General features: G+C 40.9%; 1 protein-coding gene across 5 annotated transcripts in view; it reads left to right on the top strand.

The window, feature by feature from the left end:
• Positions 1 to 24: 24 nt before the first annotated feature.
• NME7 (NME/NM23 family member 7) overlaps positions 25 to 16,052 on the top strand; it is a 310,951-nt gene continuing 294,923 nt past the window's right edge. The window contains exons 1-2 of one of the 5 annotated variants that reach the window (XM_029577812.1): positions 28 to 286; positions 10,485 to 10,590. Coding sequence is in view for 1 of the 5 variants with exons in the window: in XM_029577810.1 (XP_029433670.1) it covers positions 284 to 286 (3 nt within the window). In the remaining 4 variants the exon portion in view is untranslated. Of the gene's footprint in view, positions 287 to 10,484; positions 10,591 to 16,052 lie in introns of all 5 variants that reach the window. The other 4 variants (XM_029577813.1, XR_003852753.1, XM_029577811.1 and 1 more) reach the window with 4 other exon arrangements.

Consider the following 16,052-nt stretch of genomic DNA (forward strand, 5'->3'; position numbering starts at 1 on the left):
GCCAGCCCTCGAGCTATGGCTGCATTCTATAACATCATGACATCCGGGATTTGCGTTTTACGTCTCGACCGTATTCGAAACCTCGCCTGTCAATCTGCATGCTCATCGGTTACCTGGATAACCGCGCCCGCCCCTTCCGGGCCGGGGCTTAGCGAGGGGCGGGGCCGCGGCAGGTCGTTGCTAGGAGACGGGGCGGCGGGGTGGCCGAGTGGTGTTTGTGGCGGTGCAGGCTAGTAACGGAAAGCTGAGGTGCCGGAGGGAATTAGGCCTCCTGCCGTCCAGTATGGTGAGTGCTTCGCTCTGCCGGGGAGGTTCCTCCATCCACCGCGTTCCTTGGCTGGGCTTGGGTTCCTCGGAGCATCCAGACATCCGAGTGCGGTCCTGAGGGAGCCCCGTTTGAGCTGGAGGGGGTCAGTGTATGAAGAATTTGGGGGTGGTGCTGTTTTAATGGCCCTCAGGTGGTGAGGTCCTGGGTTTGCCGTGAGTCACGGGGGGGTATCTATCTTTGCTTTGCTATGCTATGCAGGGCATATATGTTCAAGTTTATTTGTTAATTACCTACTCATTTCCTGCATGAATCCGAAATACAAACTTTAGGATGTCTCCTGTCGCTGCTTATGTTTGAAGTAGTGGTTGTCTAATCTTACCCTTGCATTCCATTTTCTGTTTTAAGAACTCGGTGTTTGTTATCGGAGCCTACATAGAACTGTTTTTAGTCTGAATTTAACATGTGAACGATCTCTATAGTAGGCCTGCTTTTCTGCATGCGAGCGACTCCTCTGCAGCCGCAGGTGGGCATGTCCGTTAAATCAACTGCGGTTTCTTCTCGCTTTCAACATGTTAGATGTTCCTAGATAAGGACCATTTGGCCGTTGTTGGCTGGGCTGCTTTGTCTAAGAACAGCTAGACACCTCGCAAGAGATTGGGCCTTTTCCTCTTTCTCCTTAGCTAGGAAATGTAGCCAAGTCAGGCTGCTACCCCTGATTATATCTGAGGATGTACCAAAGCATGTACACGTTCCCATAAACTAAGTCTCAAAGTTAAATTGTGTTGATCTTGCCAATACTCCACTCCCAGATAAGGAAAACATTATCTTTTGTTTGAGATCCTGTTGGGTACTTCTGACTTGGTCATGGTCAACGATAGGATGCTAGTCATGATGGACCTTTGGTCTCACGTAAACCTAGTATGGTATTTCTTATATCTTTTCTAAGCAGCAGGCAGCCCCATAATTCTGGCGATAGAGTTGTATGTATCTGGTCAAATTCAGGGAATTTTAAAGAAATGAGAAAACATCCTTGCAAAAATGTGGTGTTCAAGAAACTGAAATTCTTAGTGTTAAACAGTAACAGAAAAGGACCAGAAAGATCCATCTAGTCTGCCTAGCAGGCTTCTTATGGTAGTAGTATCTGCCATTCGGGTTATCCCCATGTTTCTCTTAAGGATAGTATAGTAACTGCGGTTCTGTGCAGTTATTCCCGAGCCTTATGATAATCCATAAAACATTTTTGCTAGCAACGTTTTTAATGGGTGATGAGTCTTCTTGAAAATTCAGACAGTGCTGCTTGATATGTTTTGCTTATGGACTTGCCCGTAGAAGCAGTTCTGTACTTTTTTTCCCCTTTATTTCTACATATTAGTACCCTAGACCATAAAAGTCAGGGCTCATATTGGTTGTCGTTTGAATCAAATTCCTCTTTCTCCCACTGTTGAAGCGGAGAGTGATGTTGTAGTTGTGTAAAAAGCATCAAGGCTTGTTGGTTAAGGGTAGTAATCCCATGCCTTCCAGCACCTTGTAGTGATGGAAGAAGAAGTAAAAGTACTTAAAAATAGAGAGGAGGCCTTTGTCAAGGTTTCTATGATAATCTACTATAAATTGGAGAATTTTGAAAATGTTTTGAGAAGGTTTAATTTACGCCTTTTAAGTTTTCCTGAGTGCATGTTGTTTTCAGCTATGGAAATGTTAAAAAAAAAAAAAAAGCCACTTTAGTTTAGAAAATACCTATTGAGTCAATCCCTCCTTGCTCTAGGGCTTTTTACCTGCTACCTTTAAAAAAAAAAAAAAAAAAAAAAAAAACTACAACAAAAAACCAAAAACTAGGGTCCTGGGTAACGTTCCTTCTAATTTTTGAAAGGCTTCATGCCCCCAATTTTTCTTTTTTGAAGCCTTTTATAAGCTGAGTTCAAATTTCTGTGCTATGAGTCAGGTGTGCCTGAGCAAGTATAATGCAGATAATGGAATTTCTTGTGTACATTATGTTTTGCCATATGCGCAGCTTAGAAGGAACGATGGTCCTGGGGCAAGCCTCCCAGATTGTCTTTGATAGCTCGGATCTCACACAGTTCTTGAAGAGAATGGAGTCCAACTCAGCAGAAGTTTCCACTATGCTCATTATATGTGCATTGGATCCCAACAGGGACTGGCTGTTTAAAAAAAACCCCATTAAGGTTGAGGATGTTCCTCTTAATCCTGCCAGACCAGTAACCTGTGGGATTCTATCTCCCACCAGCAGATGGGGGCAGAGTGTGAAAGCTTCCTCTCTGATGTCACTACCATAAATGCTGGCCCAGCAGAGGGGAAGTCAGTAGTCTCTGCCTCCAGCAGATGGTACCGAGCACAGATGTTGCTGGTCCAGCAGTGTAAGAAGGGCCCTAGGGCAACAGCCTTCCGTAATGTCGCTTTCCTTAGGAGCCTAGGCTGGGATGGAGACCCCGCAGAACAGCAGCCTCCGTAGGTCAAATTCTCAAAACTGACATGTTATGGCTCTTGCACCCCATCACTTTCCTCCATGCCCCCATCACCACATCTCCCAGCTACTTAATCGTCCCCTTACATGCTCATATCCCTGTCCAACATTTCCCTGTGCCGCCTCTTTCCCCTGCTCAACTCTCCCTGCTCTTCCCTCTCCCTTTCCCTACCCAGCATACTTGTTCTGACCAACTTTTTTTTTTTACCACCCCTTCCTGCTTAGCATCCCCTGACCTCCTTTCTCCCCAACCCACCAGGACCCACACTTCCATCTCTCCTCCCTGCCCAGCAGCCCCTAGTCCCTTTTTCCTCCACCTCTCCCTACGCAGCAGACTCCTGACTCCCTATCTCCCAAGGCCTTCCTGCCCAGCACATTTCCCACCCTTCCTGGTTCCCAGCCAGCTTAAGACTTCAGTCCAATCCAGAGTCTCCCTCCTGCTTTACCAGCAGCAGATGAGAGCAAGAAGCATTGAAGAAAGGAAGAAGATGAGGCAGCAGCAGTGGATCTATAGAGCATTCACCTCTCTCCCTCATGCTCCTGCTTTCATGTCCAGGCCCCATGGGGTGAAGAGAGCATCAGCAAGCAGGCAGAGGAAGATGAAGTTGGTCTGGTTGGGCCCATATGAACAGGAGTTGGTGATTTCTCGTTCTGATCTGGGTGAAAGCGAAGGGAATAACCTCCCACTGGGTCAGGAAGAGGAGAAGGAAGCAAGAGCAGCTTCCTCTCATACCCAATAAAGGAGAAATCAGCCAACTCCTTTCCAGACTGATGAGGAAAGAGCAGCCTTCTGCTAAGTCTGTGACACACCTTCCAATACACTAGTGTATCCCAACACACCTGTTGAGAACCACTGGCCTACATAATGAAGAACAAACCAGTGCCGGAGGAGCTAAAGGCACATTCCATGAGAGCACAAGCAGCGTCTTGGGCAAAATACAGAGCAGTTACACCTAGGGACATTTGCAGGGCAGCCACTTGGTCGTCTGTCCACACTTTTACAAAACACTATAGATTACACCTTCAAGAAAGGGAGAAAATGAGTTTTGGTATTGGGGTCTTGGAAGCAGCACTAGGGATTTCTCTTGGGGCAAGTACAGCTTAGGTAAATCCCACAGGTTACTGGTCTGGCAGGACAAAGAGGAAGGTTCATTTAGGTCTTACCTGGTAATTGGCTTTCCTCAAATCCTGACAGACCAGTCTAGATCCCGCCCGTAAGAAAAGAATAAACAGGCATATAAATAAAGGAACAGAGTTTGAGAAGTAAGTTAAAACATAATGAACAAGGGAGCACAGTTGAATGCAGCAGGCTGTTCTCCACTTACCTTTTTTTTGTTTTGTTTTGTGATGTGATCTGGATCCCTTACTGCAGAAAGTAGGGAACCAGTGTCCTATAATACCAGGGAAAATGCCATCCTGGGGAAGACGAGACAGACAAAGGAGCAGGCCAGGTAGCGAGCTGATAAATCTCCTTTAAAAAAATGGATATAAGAAGACGAGCAACAAGTCACGCTTTGGCAGAAGACTACTGACTTCCCCTCTGCTGGGCCAGCCTTTATGATAGTGACAGAGAGGAAGCTTTTGCGCTCTGCCTCCATCTGCTGGTGGGAGGGAGAATCCCACAGGTTACTGGTGTGTCAGGATTCGAGGAAAGCCAATTAGCAGGTAAGACCTAATTGGACCTTCTCTTCCTGAACTGTCACAGTTGTATGTTTCCAGATGTATTTAAAATCACGCAAATGAAAAAGAAACCGTTCTTTTTACCGGGGCCAAGAGTATTACGTCTAGAAAGATTGTTTTTCTGGGGTTTCTATGCAAATATTTGATTGTTTCAAAGGCCATCGATACTCAAAGATAAGCTAGTTTCTGCAATCTGAGTATTCTATCTTGTAGTTTATTTCCTAAAAGTGAAAATTCTTAGATTTGTGGCTTGGATCTCCTAAGGATGTTGGACTTACTGTATGGGTTTAGTCAGGCATATAATTTGTTGATTTTTATTTTGATAATAATGAGGGGCTGACTAACCTTTTTCTAAAACAAATAATTTATTTGTAATTTATAAATACAGAAATTAAAAAATTAGAAAAAGCATTAGGCCTATTGCATGGTCTTGTCTTTTTGTCTTGAGAGCTTGACGTTCTGTGCACGTTGGCTTTGTCATCTCTCCTTTCTGGGTGATTAAGCATATCCAAACCCCAGGCCCCCCCACCCCCAATTTCTTTATCCACTCTCTCTCCCCTTTAAGGTGCTTAAATTCTGTCATGGTTTTGGTAGCTGCTGATAGGGTATTCCTTAACAAGAAATCACTAGTAACTGTGTAAAATATGATGTAATATTACTAGTCAATACAAAAGGAACATCATAACATCGCTGTTTTTTTTGGATCGTGATACCTCATAATAAGTAAGGCCTCTCGATTTTTTTCGGAGAGTGCTCTTAAAGAAACATGTCACATTTCAAGCGTTTCCCATTAAATGGTTTTACGCTAAAGAGACTTGTTTTTATCGTTATAATCACAGGTATCAACAATCTGAACTCTTAAGAATATTTTTTCTGGAACTTTTTTTTATATATTGATAGAATTAGATGTGAACAAAGTACTTATCATTTTATGCGCTTGGCTTGCTGTGATGACTGCTTTTCTGAAACACCGGTAAGAACCCGACACGTCCGTGTTTCGTTTACTTCTTCAGGGGTTTTAACTTTTACCACGGTGTATTGTTGAAAGCTTGTCCCATCATTTGAACGCCATTTTGCGTGATCACAGCTTTGTTAAGCGTGATCACAGCTTTGTTAAGCTGTGATCACGCAAAATGGCGTTCAAATGATGGGACAAGCTTTCAACAATACACCGTGGTAAAAGTTAAAACCCCTGAAGAAGTAAACGAAACACGGACGTGTCGGGTTCTTACCGGTGTTTCAGAAAAGCAGTCATCACAGCAAGCCAAGCGCATAAAATGATAAGTACTTTGTTCACATCTAATTCTATCAATATATAAAAAAAAGTTCCAGAAAAAATATTCTTAAGAGTTCAGATTGTTGATACCTGTGATTATAACGATAAAAACAAGTCTCTTTAGCGTAAAACCATTTAATGGGAAACGCTTGAAATGTGACATGTTTCTTTAAGAGCACTCTCCGAAAAAAATCGAGAGGCCTTACTTATTATGAGGTATCACGATCCAAAAAAAACAGCGATGTTATGATGTTCCTTTTGTATTGATAGGGTATTCCTGGCATCTCTCCTCCTCTCATGTTTTCTCTGAGCCTCCCGCTGTCCACCTATCTTCTCTTTGCCCCTTTTCTCTGTAGCTATAGCCAGTGCCAGACTTAAAGTTTCTGCAGCAAGAGTTAGCAAATCCTGTGGCAGCTTTACATATATTTACATATTAACTTTTTTTTTCATGTTTCTGACATTTCTGTGTCCAGTTAATTTATTTCGCTTTTCATTAGCAGAAAAAGAATCTTAGTGATTGATGTTGAGAAGGAAGGAGAGGAAGGTGTAGGTCAGATAGGACCCACATATAATAACTTAGATTGGATCCCAGCCAATGAAAACTCAAACTCATTAGGGATCAGAATTAACTTACACCTTTTTTTTGTTTCTATTATGTGGTGTGTTGTGATATACATTAATTCACACTGAATGATAGTTACTTGAGACATGACTTAGACTTGTTGGACAACACCTACAAATCATTCTGGATTCAGAAATGCCTATATTTGAACTCTGTGTTACTGCTTTAACATCAAGCCCAGCATCCTGTTTCCAATAGTGGCCAATCTAGGCCATAAGAACCTGGCAAGTACCCAAAAACTAAGTATTTCATGTTACCGTTGCTAGTAATAGCAGTGGCTATTTTCTAAGTCAACTTAATTAATAGCAGGTAATGGACCTCTCCTCCAAGAACTTATCCAATCCTTTTTTAAACACAGCTATACTAACTGAAATAACCATGTCCTCTGGCAACAAATTCCAAAGTTTAATTGGGTGCGTTGAGTGAAGAAGAACTTTCTCCGATTAGTTTTAAATGTGCCACATGGTAACTTCATGGCGTACCCCCTAGTCTTTCTATTATCCGAAAGAATAACCCATTCACATCTACCCGTTCTAGACCTCTCATGATTTTAAACACCTCTATCATATCCCCCCCCCCCCCCCCCCCATCCGTCTCTTCTCCAAGCTGAAAAGTCCTGACCTCTTTAGTCTTTCCTCATAGGGGAGCTGTTCCATTCCCCTTATCATTTTGGTCGCCCTTCTCTGTACCTTCTCCATCGCAATTATATCTTTTTTGAGATGTGGCGACCAGAATTGTACACAGTATTCAAGGTGGGGTCTCACCATGGAGCGATACAGAGGCATTATGACATTTTCCGTTTTATTCACCATTCCCTTCCTAATAATTCCCAACATTCTGTTTGCTTTTTTGACTGCCACAGCACACTGAACAGACAATTTCAATGTGTTATCCACCTTGACGCCTAGATCTCTTTCTTGGGTGGTAGCACCTAATATGGAACCTAACACTGTGTAACTATAGCATGGGTTATTTTTCCCTATATGCATCACCTTGCACTTATCCACATTAAATTTTATCTGCCATTTCGTTGCCCAATTTTCCAGTCTCATAAGGTCTTCCTGCAATTTATCACAATCTGCTTGTGATTTAACTACTCTGAACAATTTTGTATCATCTGCAAATCTGATTACCTCACTCGTCGTATTTCTTTCCAGATCATTTATAAATATATTGAAAAGTAAGGGTCCCAATACAGATCCCTGAGGCACTCCACTGCCCACTCCCTTCCACTGAGAAAATTGTCCATTTAATCCTACTCTCTGTTTCCTGTCTTTTAGCCAGTTTGTAATCCACGAAAGGACATCACCACCTATACCATGACTTTTTACTTTTCCTAGAAGCCTCTCGTGAGGAACTTTATCAAACACCTTCTGAAAATCCAAGTATACTACATCTACCGGTTCACCTTTATCCACATGTTTATTAACTCCTTCATAAAAGTGAAGCAGATTTTTGAGGCAACTCTTGCCCTGGGTAAAGCCATGCTGACTTTGTTCCATTAAACCATGTCTTTCTATATGTTCTGTGATTTTGATGCTTAGAACACTTTCCACTATTTTTTTTCTGGCACTGAAGTCAGGCTAACTGGTCTGTAGTTTCCCGGATCGCCCCTGGAGCCCTTTTTAAATGTAGGGGGTTACATTAGCCACCCTCCAGTCTTCAGGTACAATGGATGATTTTAATGATAGGTTACAAATTTTTACTGATAGGTCTGAAATTTCATTTTTTAGTTCCTTCAGAACCTGGGGTGTATACCATCCGGTCTAGGTGATTTACTACTCTTCAGTTTCAGTCAGGCCTACCACATCTTCTAGGTTCACCGTGATTTGGTTTAGTCCATCTGAATCATTCATTACCCATGAAAACCTTCTCCGATATGGGTATCTCCCCAACATCCTCTTCAGTAAACACCGAAGCAAAGAAATCATTTAATATTTCCGCGATGGCCTTATCTTCTCTAAGTGCCCCTTTAACCCTTCTATCATCTAACGGTCCAACTGACTCCCTCACAGGCTTTCTGCTTCGGATATATTTAAAAAAGTTTTTACTGTGAGTTTCTGCCTCTATGGCCAACTTCTTTTCAAATTCTCTCTTAGCCTGTCTTATCAATGTCTTACATTTAACTTGCCAACATTTATGCATTATCCTATTTTCTTCATTTGGATCCTCCTTCCAATTTTTGAATGAAGGTCTTTTGGCTAAAATAGCTTCTTTCACCTTCCCTTTTAACCATGCCGGTAATCGTTTTGCCTTCTTTCCATCTTAATGTGTGGAATACATCTGGACTGTGCTTCTAGGATGGTATTTTTTAACAATGACCACGCCTCTTGCACACTTTTTGCCTTTGTAGCTGCTCCTTTCAGTTTTTTTTTCTTACAATTTTTCTCATTTTATCAAAGTTTCTCTTTTGAAAGTTTAGCACGAGAGCCATGGATTTGCTTACTGTCCCCCTTCCAGTCATTAAATCAAATTTGATCATATTATGATCACTATTGCCAAGCGGCCCCACCACCGTTACCTCTCTCACCAAATCCTGTCCTCCACTGAGAATTAGATCTAAAATTGCTCCCTCTTGTCGGTTCCTGGACCAATTGCTCCATAAAAATGTCATTTATTCCATGCAGGAACTTTATATCTCTAGCATGTCCCGATGATACATTTACCCAGTCAATATTGGGGTAATTGAAGTCTCACTTGTAAACAATCACGTTGTATCAGCCAATTTTTACAAGGACCGAGAAATTATAACCGGACTCCCGAAAAAACTTTCATAAAGTTGTGTAGAAGACATACCAGCAACCGGAGCATACTTTGCATAGTCCCTGAAGCAGCAGCCCGCAAAACGTGGTCACATTGGACTTCTCTCCGGATTTTGGACATTGAAAGCGCAATAGCGTCTCACCAGGCAAAACTTCAGATCCTGGACTTTGAAGCGCGACAGCGCTCCCTTAAGGGAAGTACCGTTTTTTTATTGAAAATTAACAAAAAACTTTAAAAAATTTCTCAGTATATGGTTATGGATCGATGATTAAATAAAAACCTGCAAGCGGTAAAAATTACAAGTCTGAAATACTTGCAAACCGCGGGAAATATGAGGGTCCAATATATGTAATTAACATAGATTTTTCACTGAAAACTGTAAAAATTGGCTGATATAACGTGATTGTTTATAAGTGTACCTTTGTTTCGTTGTATATTAGATAGACAGATTGTGTGTGGTAATTGAAATCTCCTATTTCCGCACTACCAATTTGGTTAGCTTCCCTAATTTCTCTTAGCATTTCACTATCAGTCTCACCATCTTGACCAGCGGACATATCAAATAACACTAAGTAATTAAAACTAAGGATAAAAAAAAAAATCTCCTGGCCTGCATACCTGATAATTTTTTTATTTCCAGAAGTCCTGAGATTGCTGTGGATTAGTGGAGGATTGTACTATGATGCCAGTTAGTGACTGTGATAGCATGAGGCTTAATGTGGATAGCTGCCCACTGGAAAATGAACTGAGACCACCAACATATTTCACAGACACCATAACTGACTTAGGTTAGATTAGAATCCGCAAGCTAGAGATGAAAGGCACTGTTCTCTCAAGCGGTAATATCTTCAAGTGGATTAGTTTTAACACATACCATGACAGGCATGAGCCTCCTTCATCAGGGTATGTTAGACATGATCTCATGCTCTCAAATTTACATTCATAATACTTGCATTGTACCAAAAAGAGCCACCTCCTGGAGTAAATCATCCATTTTTTTTTGTGTGTGTGCATCAAATTGAAGCAAACGTGCAGAGGTCTTGAATTGAACAGAGCAGTGGTAAATTGCTTTACCGATGGAGTGATTATGATGAAGATAAATATTAGCATTTGTAGGCTGTTCACATTTGACCTGTGAAATTGAAAATGAAATGTATTCTGTAACAACCAGGAGTTACTTTGTGAAGATGTTAACACTCTGAAATCCTTTTTTTGATGACTGACCTTTCATTTCAAATACAGCATTTAGAAGAAATTTAATTTCTGTGGAGGATGGTTGGTATTCCATTTTACAGTCTTTAATGCTGTTCAGCGATATACCTTACAAGCTTGCTAATATGCCTGATTTATAAAACCAGAATCGATACAAAGATGTCACTCTTCTTTTGCTCTGTAGCAGTATTCTTAGTGTGTGAGAAGACACCAGGAAGCTGCTTAATCATTGGGACGTGAACAAATCCAGAGATAACTTGCTCAAGCTCTACTTTATCCATACTCAGCTGGTAACTTAAACTATTTAATAATTTATATTATACTTCATGTAAAAATCCAGTCTAGATAGATTACCGTAGTATATGAAATATATGAAACAAAGTAAACAGCAAAATGTGTAATGGTAGTAAATTCAATAAAGTAAATTAAAACATATTATGAAATGGAGCAGTAGCTGCCTGTTTCTGGTCCTGCTGGGAGAGGCACCACCTTGGTCACCTGAAGTTCCTGCCATCTGACTACTGGGAGCCTACAAAGTGCAGCGTGCAGCAAGGAAGGCTGGAGCAATAGCTGCCCGGGAGAGACACCACAGGCACCACCTTGAGCACCCAAAGTTCCTGCCATCTTTCTACTGGGGCCTACAAATTGTGGAGTGCAGTGGTGCCTCACCACTGGCGTGCCCCTTCAGCCCAATTTTTTCTGGGTTGAAATGGGGGGGGGGGGGGGAAAGAAGTACATCTTTAATTTCCACTCCATTGAAGAGCCTGATGGGTCTTACCCAGATTCAGAACAGATCCTTTAAATAAAATTTGTTTACTATGTTCCATTAAAAATTGTGGACCCATACTGGAATCTATATTTTGAGACTGAAAAACCCAAAGAAACTCAGTTTTTAAAAGATTGAAACACAAATTATTCTTGCACACCCAAGAACCGTCCTTAGATAAGCTATCAGTAACATGAGCTAAAGTAAGAGATACATCTCCTTTTATAGATAAAAATAACTGAATATCATCAGTGAAAATTCTGAACTGAATGTGCAAAAGGGCACAGGGGATGCATATATATATTAAACAAGATCGTTGATAAGATTGCCCCCTGTGGAACTCCAAACTCTAATGGACACCAGGAAGATTGCTCATTATTAAAGCAAATCTATTGCACTCTCCCCTGTAAATAAGAGGAGAACCAGTGATACACCACACCACAGAGACCCAACTGCAAGGGAACATAAGAAACTGCCATGCTGGGTCAGACCAAGGGTCCATCAAGCCTAACATCCTGTTTCCAACAGAGGCCAAAACCAGGCCACAAGAACCTGGCAATTACCCAAACACTAAGAAGATCCCATGCTATTGATACAATTAATAGCAGTGGCTATTCCCTAAGTAAAATTGAATAATAGCCATTAATGGACTTCTCCAAGAACTTATCCAAACCTTTTTTTTAACCCAGCTACACTAACTGCACTAACCACATCCTCTAGCAACAAATTCCAGAGCTTTACTGTGTGAGTGAAAAAGAATTTTCTCCGATTAGTCTTAAATGTGCTACTTATTAACTTCATGGAATTCGAAAGTGTAAATAACCGAGTCACATCTACTCGTTCAAGACCTCTCATGATCTTAAAGACCTCTATCATATCCCCCCTCAGCCGTCTCTTCTCCAAGCTAAACAGCCCTAACCTCTTCAGCCTTTCCTCATAGGGGAGCTGTTCCATTCCCTTTATCATTTTGGTTGACCTTCTCCATCGCAACTATATCTTTTTTGAGATGCGGCGACCAGAATTGTACACAGTATTCAAGGTGCGGTCTCACCATGGAGCAATACAGAGGCATTATGACATTTTCCGTTCTATTAGCCATTCCCTTCCTAATAATTCTTAACATTCTATTTGCTTTTTTGACTGCTGCAGCACACTGAGCCGACAATTTTAAAGTATTATCCACTATGATGCCTAGATCTTTTTGCTGGGTGGTAGCTCATAATATGGAACCTAACGTCGTGTAACTACAGCAAGGGTTATTTTTCCCTCTATGCAACACCTTGCACTTGTCCACATTAAATTTCATCTGCCATTTGGATGCCCAATCTTCCAGTCTTGCAAGGTCCTCCTGTAATGTATCGCAGTCTGCTTGTGATTTAACTACTCTGAATAATTTTGTATCATTTGCAAATTTGATAACCTCACTTGTCGTATTCCTTTCCAGATCATTTATATATATATATATATATATATATATATATATTCTATAGTGTTGCACTACATGCAGATTCTGACTTCTTGGGCTTCCCAGTACAGTTTTCCTTTGCGTATTTCTAAGTTGTGATCACTTATTCTGTATTTGTTCAGGGTCTGTCTATGGACATCATAGTTAAAGGTACACCCTCCTTTCTTAACACCTGCTGCTTAACAAGGTAGAGATTACTAATAGCTGGGAAGATGTTAAGGGTCACATCCATATAGATGTAGGGGTTACATTTTAGGGACCAAGGTCACATTGTGCCTACGTATAATGTTGTTATGCTTTAAATTTAAGAAAACTAATAGTCTCCTAATATGTGATGTCATGTACAGGGTGAAGATGTTATTTTTCATGTGGACATAGGAGACAAATTGTCTGGCTATAGCTGTGGTCTGGTCCAGCATTGACAGTTCTGTCCTTTTGAAATACAGTTCTGGAGACCATATCTCAAAAGGGACAAAGACAGGATGGAGGTGGTTCAGAGAAGAGCAACAAAAATGATGGGTGGTCTCCATCAAATGACTTATGAGGAGGGGTTGAAGGACAGAAATATGTATACCGTGCAGGGGAGATATGATATAGACCTTCAGACACCTGAAAAATTTTAATAATGCACAATCGACCAACTTTTTCCATTGGAACAAAATCAATAGAACTAGGGGTCATTTCAGGGAGGACTACTCAGACCCAATGTCAGGAAATATTTCTTCACTGAGAGAGTGGTGGATGCCTGAAATGCCCTTCTGGAGGAGGTGGTGAAGACAAAAATGGTGAAAGGTTTCAAAGGGGCATGGGCTAAACACTGTGGATCCCTAAAGGCTAGAGGATGGAAATGAAAAAAAAAGAGTGCATGGGAGTAACTTGCTGGTGTGATGGTTACTAGCCTTAACCAATAAGCCTTCATACTGTTGATGCAAATCCATTATTGCTCTCTGCTTTAATAGCAAGGGGAAATGAGGAAAAGGGGAAGTAGATGCAGATAGCAACCAACAAGGACATTGGATTTTACAGTCTGCAAAAACAAATAAGCGTTGGGGTAACTTGCTGGTTTGGCAGTTACTACCCTTAACCAACATGCCTGATACTTTGGATGCAACTCCAACATTGCTCTCTGCTTCAATGGCAAAAGTTAACAGGGACTTGGACTCAAACAGCAACCAACAAGGGCCCTGACTTTGATGGTTTGGGAAATTAAGAAAGGGGGTGACTTGTATGATGCAGCAGATGTTACCATAAGTTTGCTGGGCAGAATGGATGGACCGTTAGGTCCTTTTCCAACTTCATTTTCTATGTTTCTATTTTTATGTTCTTATCGCTTTTTTAAAATTCTAACTTCCAAGATTCACCAGGAGGGGGAGCTGCTGCTCTTTAAAAAAAAAAAAAAAAAAAGTCAGTTTGTCAAATGTTGTTCGTGCTTTATTTTGTGTCTTATGTAATCTCATTTATTGGCCCATGATTGAATTGCATAAGTAAATTCTATAATAGCAGACATTTCTGTAAAGTTAATTGTAATTGTTGGAAATGGTTTAAATAAAATGTTTTGGTTGCCATGTAAGTCCACTAGGATACATAGAAATAAATGTCAAACACATTGTAGGTGATATATTTTTATTGAACTAACTTTAACATTATCAAACTTATTTTGCTTTGACTCGATGAAGGGATTGAAGCTCTTGAAAACGAGTCACAGATTTATTTAGTGTAACAAAAAGATCCCACCTACAACTTGTTTGAGAGAATAACTTTAGTGATTATTATCTAAAGAAAATAGAATTTCCTCAAAAAAATAATTTTGCCATTTGATGGAAATTGGAGCTGTGTGACTTAATAGGATTGAAAAACAATCCCAGGTGCCAGGTCATCCATGTGCCTATAATTCAGGTCCTGGCATCAAATATTTATTTATTTAAACTATTTATATTCCGTTGATCCACAAATCTCAGTGGATTACAAGTAACATACATAAAAATATTTAATGACAGCAATAATACATCATGAAACTGCAATTGATTACAAAACAAATAGTGAAAAACAATAAAACAGATTTTTGAGAAGAGAGATAAATATTAATTAACAAGGGAACCTAAGTTATGTCAGGAAAAGTTAGTGAGAAAAAGTTTTTACTTTCTGAACCAGAAAAGGTCATTTTCTGCTCCAATCTCACCTGGGAGACTATTCCAGAGTATAGGCCCAGCAGTACTGAAGATTTGTTCATGGGATACCGAGAGATGAACTTGCTTGAGAGAGGGAATCAACAAAAATAGAGAGATTATTATATGCATGTTTGTGCTCTCTTAGTTCTATCGATTGTGTGTATACCATTTATTTTATTAGATGTGTGCATTGTGATCCGCTAGGATTTGTGGATTGGCAGACTAAAATGTTTTAAATAAACAAAAACATGCAACCAGGAGGAGAGTGCACTAGGCAGAGACAGAAAGTAGAAACTAGATTTCCAATGGAGTAGTATCCTCTAGCTGAAGATTTAGCAATAATGAGAAGCCTTGCTCCCTTCTTTTCGCATGGTTTAGAGAAAGCAACATAATCACTAATACAAACCTGATTAAACAAAACCGTATCAGAAGGCAATAGCCAGGATTTAGTCACACAGAGGTACATTAGGAGCTTTGTCTTTCAACAAATCAATAAGCAGTTATTTTTTTCCGAACTGCTTGAGCATGCACCACAAGCATGGAAAGTTGATAGCACATAAAGCTTGCTTGGCTATGGGTACCTCACAAGGGTTATTGATATTATTACTGCATTAAAACCCTTACTTGGGATATGTTTGTAGTTACCCATCTGGACATATCTGCCTCTCTTAGAAATTTCAGGGATTGAACTATCCATGGAGACAGTTAAACTGTCTGACTCAGAGATAATCATAAGTTGCACAAAAAAGCAGATCACCAATCCCAACAAAAAAACGTGCAGAGATAAAAGCAATCAATAGACTGCCATCATAACTCTCAAAGACAGACAGCCTAGATCAAATTGCGCAAACAGTGTAACTCAAATTATACAATAGAAGCATCGCAAATTGCGCATGAAGGAGCGCACAAAGGAGTGTGCTCCTTAGTCCTGCTCCTCCGTGTGTGCGACTGAGGCACGCGGGCCTCCAGCATTGCCACGGGCTAGTAGGACATCCTGTGATGTAACCCGAGGAGTGGGGCTATGAAGACGATGCTGGAGACTGGGTCTTGGAAAGCTGCAGCAGCTGCTGCTGTTTAAGGGCCTGTGCTGTGTAGAGTTAGTGCTCATTGTCCAGGACCTGGGCTGCAGAGATTCAGCGGCTGCCAAAGGATGAGAATGCTTTGAACGAGGGGAGAAGGAAGGAAAAGAATGTTTGGAAGCAGGGGAGGAGGAAGAAAATGAGGTAGAGATTTTGGAAGAATAAGGAGGGAGGAAAGAATGTTTGGAGGCAGGATGGGTATGAGGGAAGAGTCCCTATGGGGAGAAGTGTTCCCGGAGAGGATGGGGGGAGCAAATGTAAGGAAAAAGGAAGG

Source organism: Rhinatrema bivittatum, chromosome 15 (genome assembly GCF_901001135.1).
Source record: "Rhinatrema bivittatum chromosome 15, aRhiBiv1.1, whole genome shotgun sequence".
In the NCBI taxonomy this organism is placed as follows: Eukaryota; Metazoa; Chordata; class Amphibia; order Gymnophiona; family Rhinatrematidae; genus Rhinatrema; species Rhinatrema bivittatum.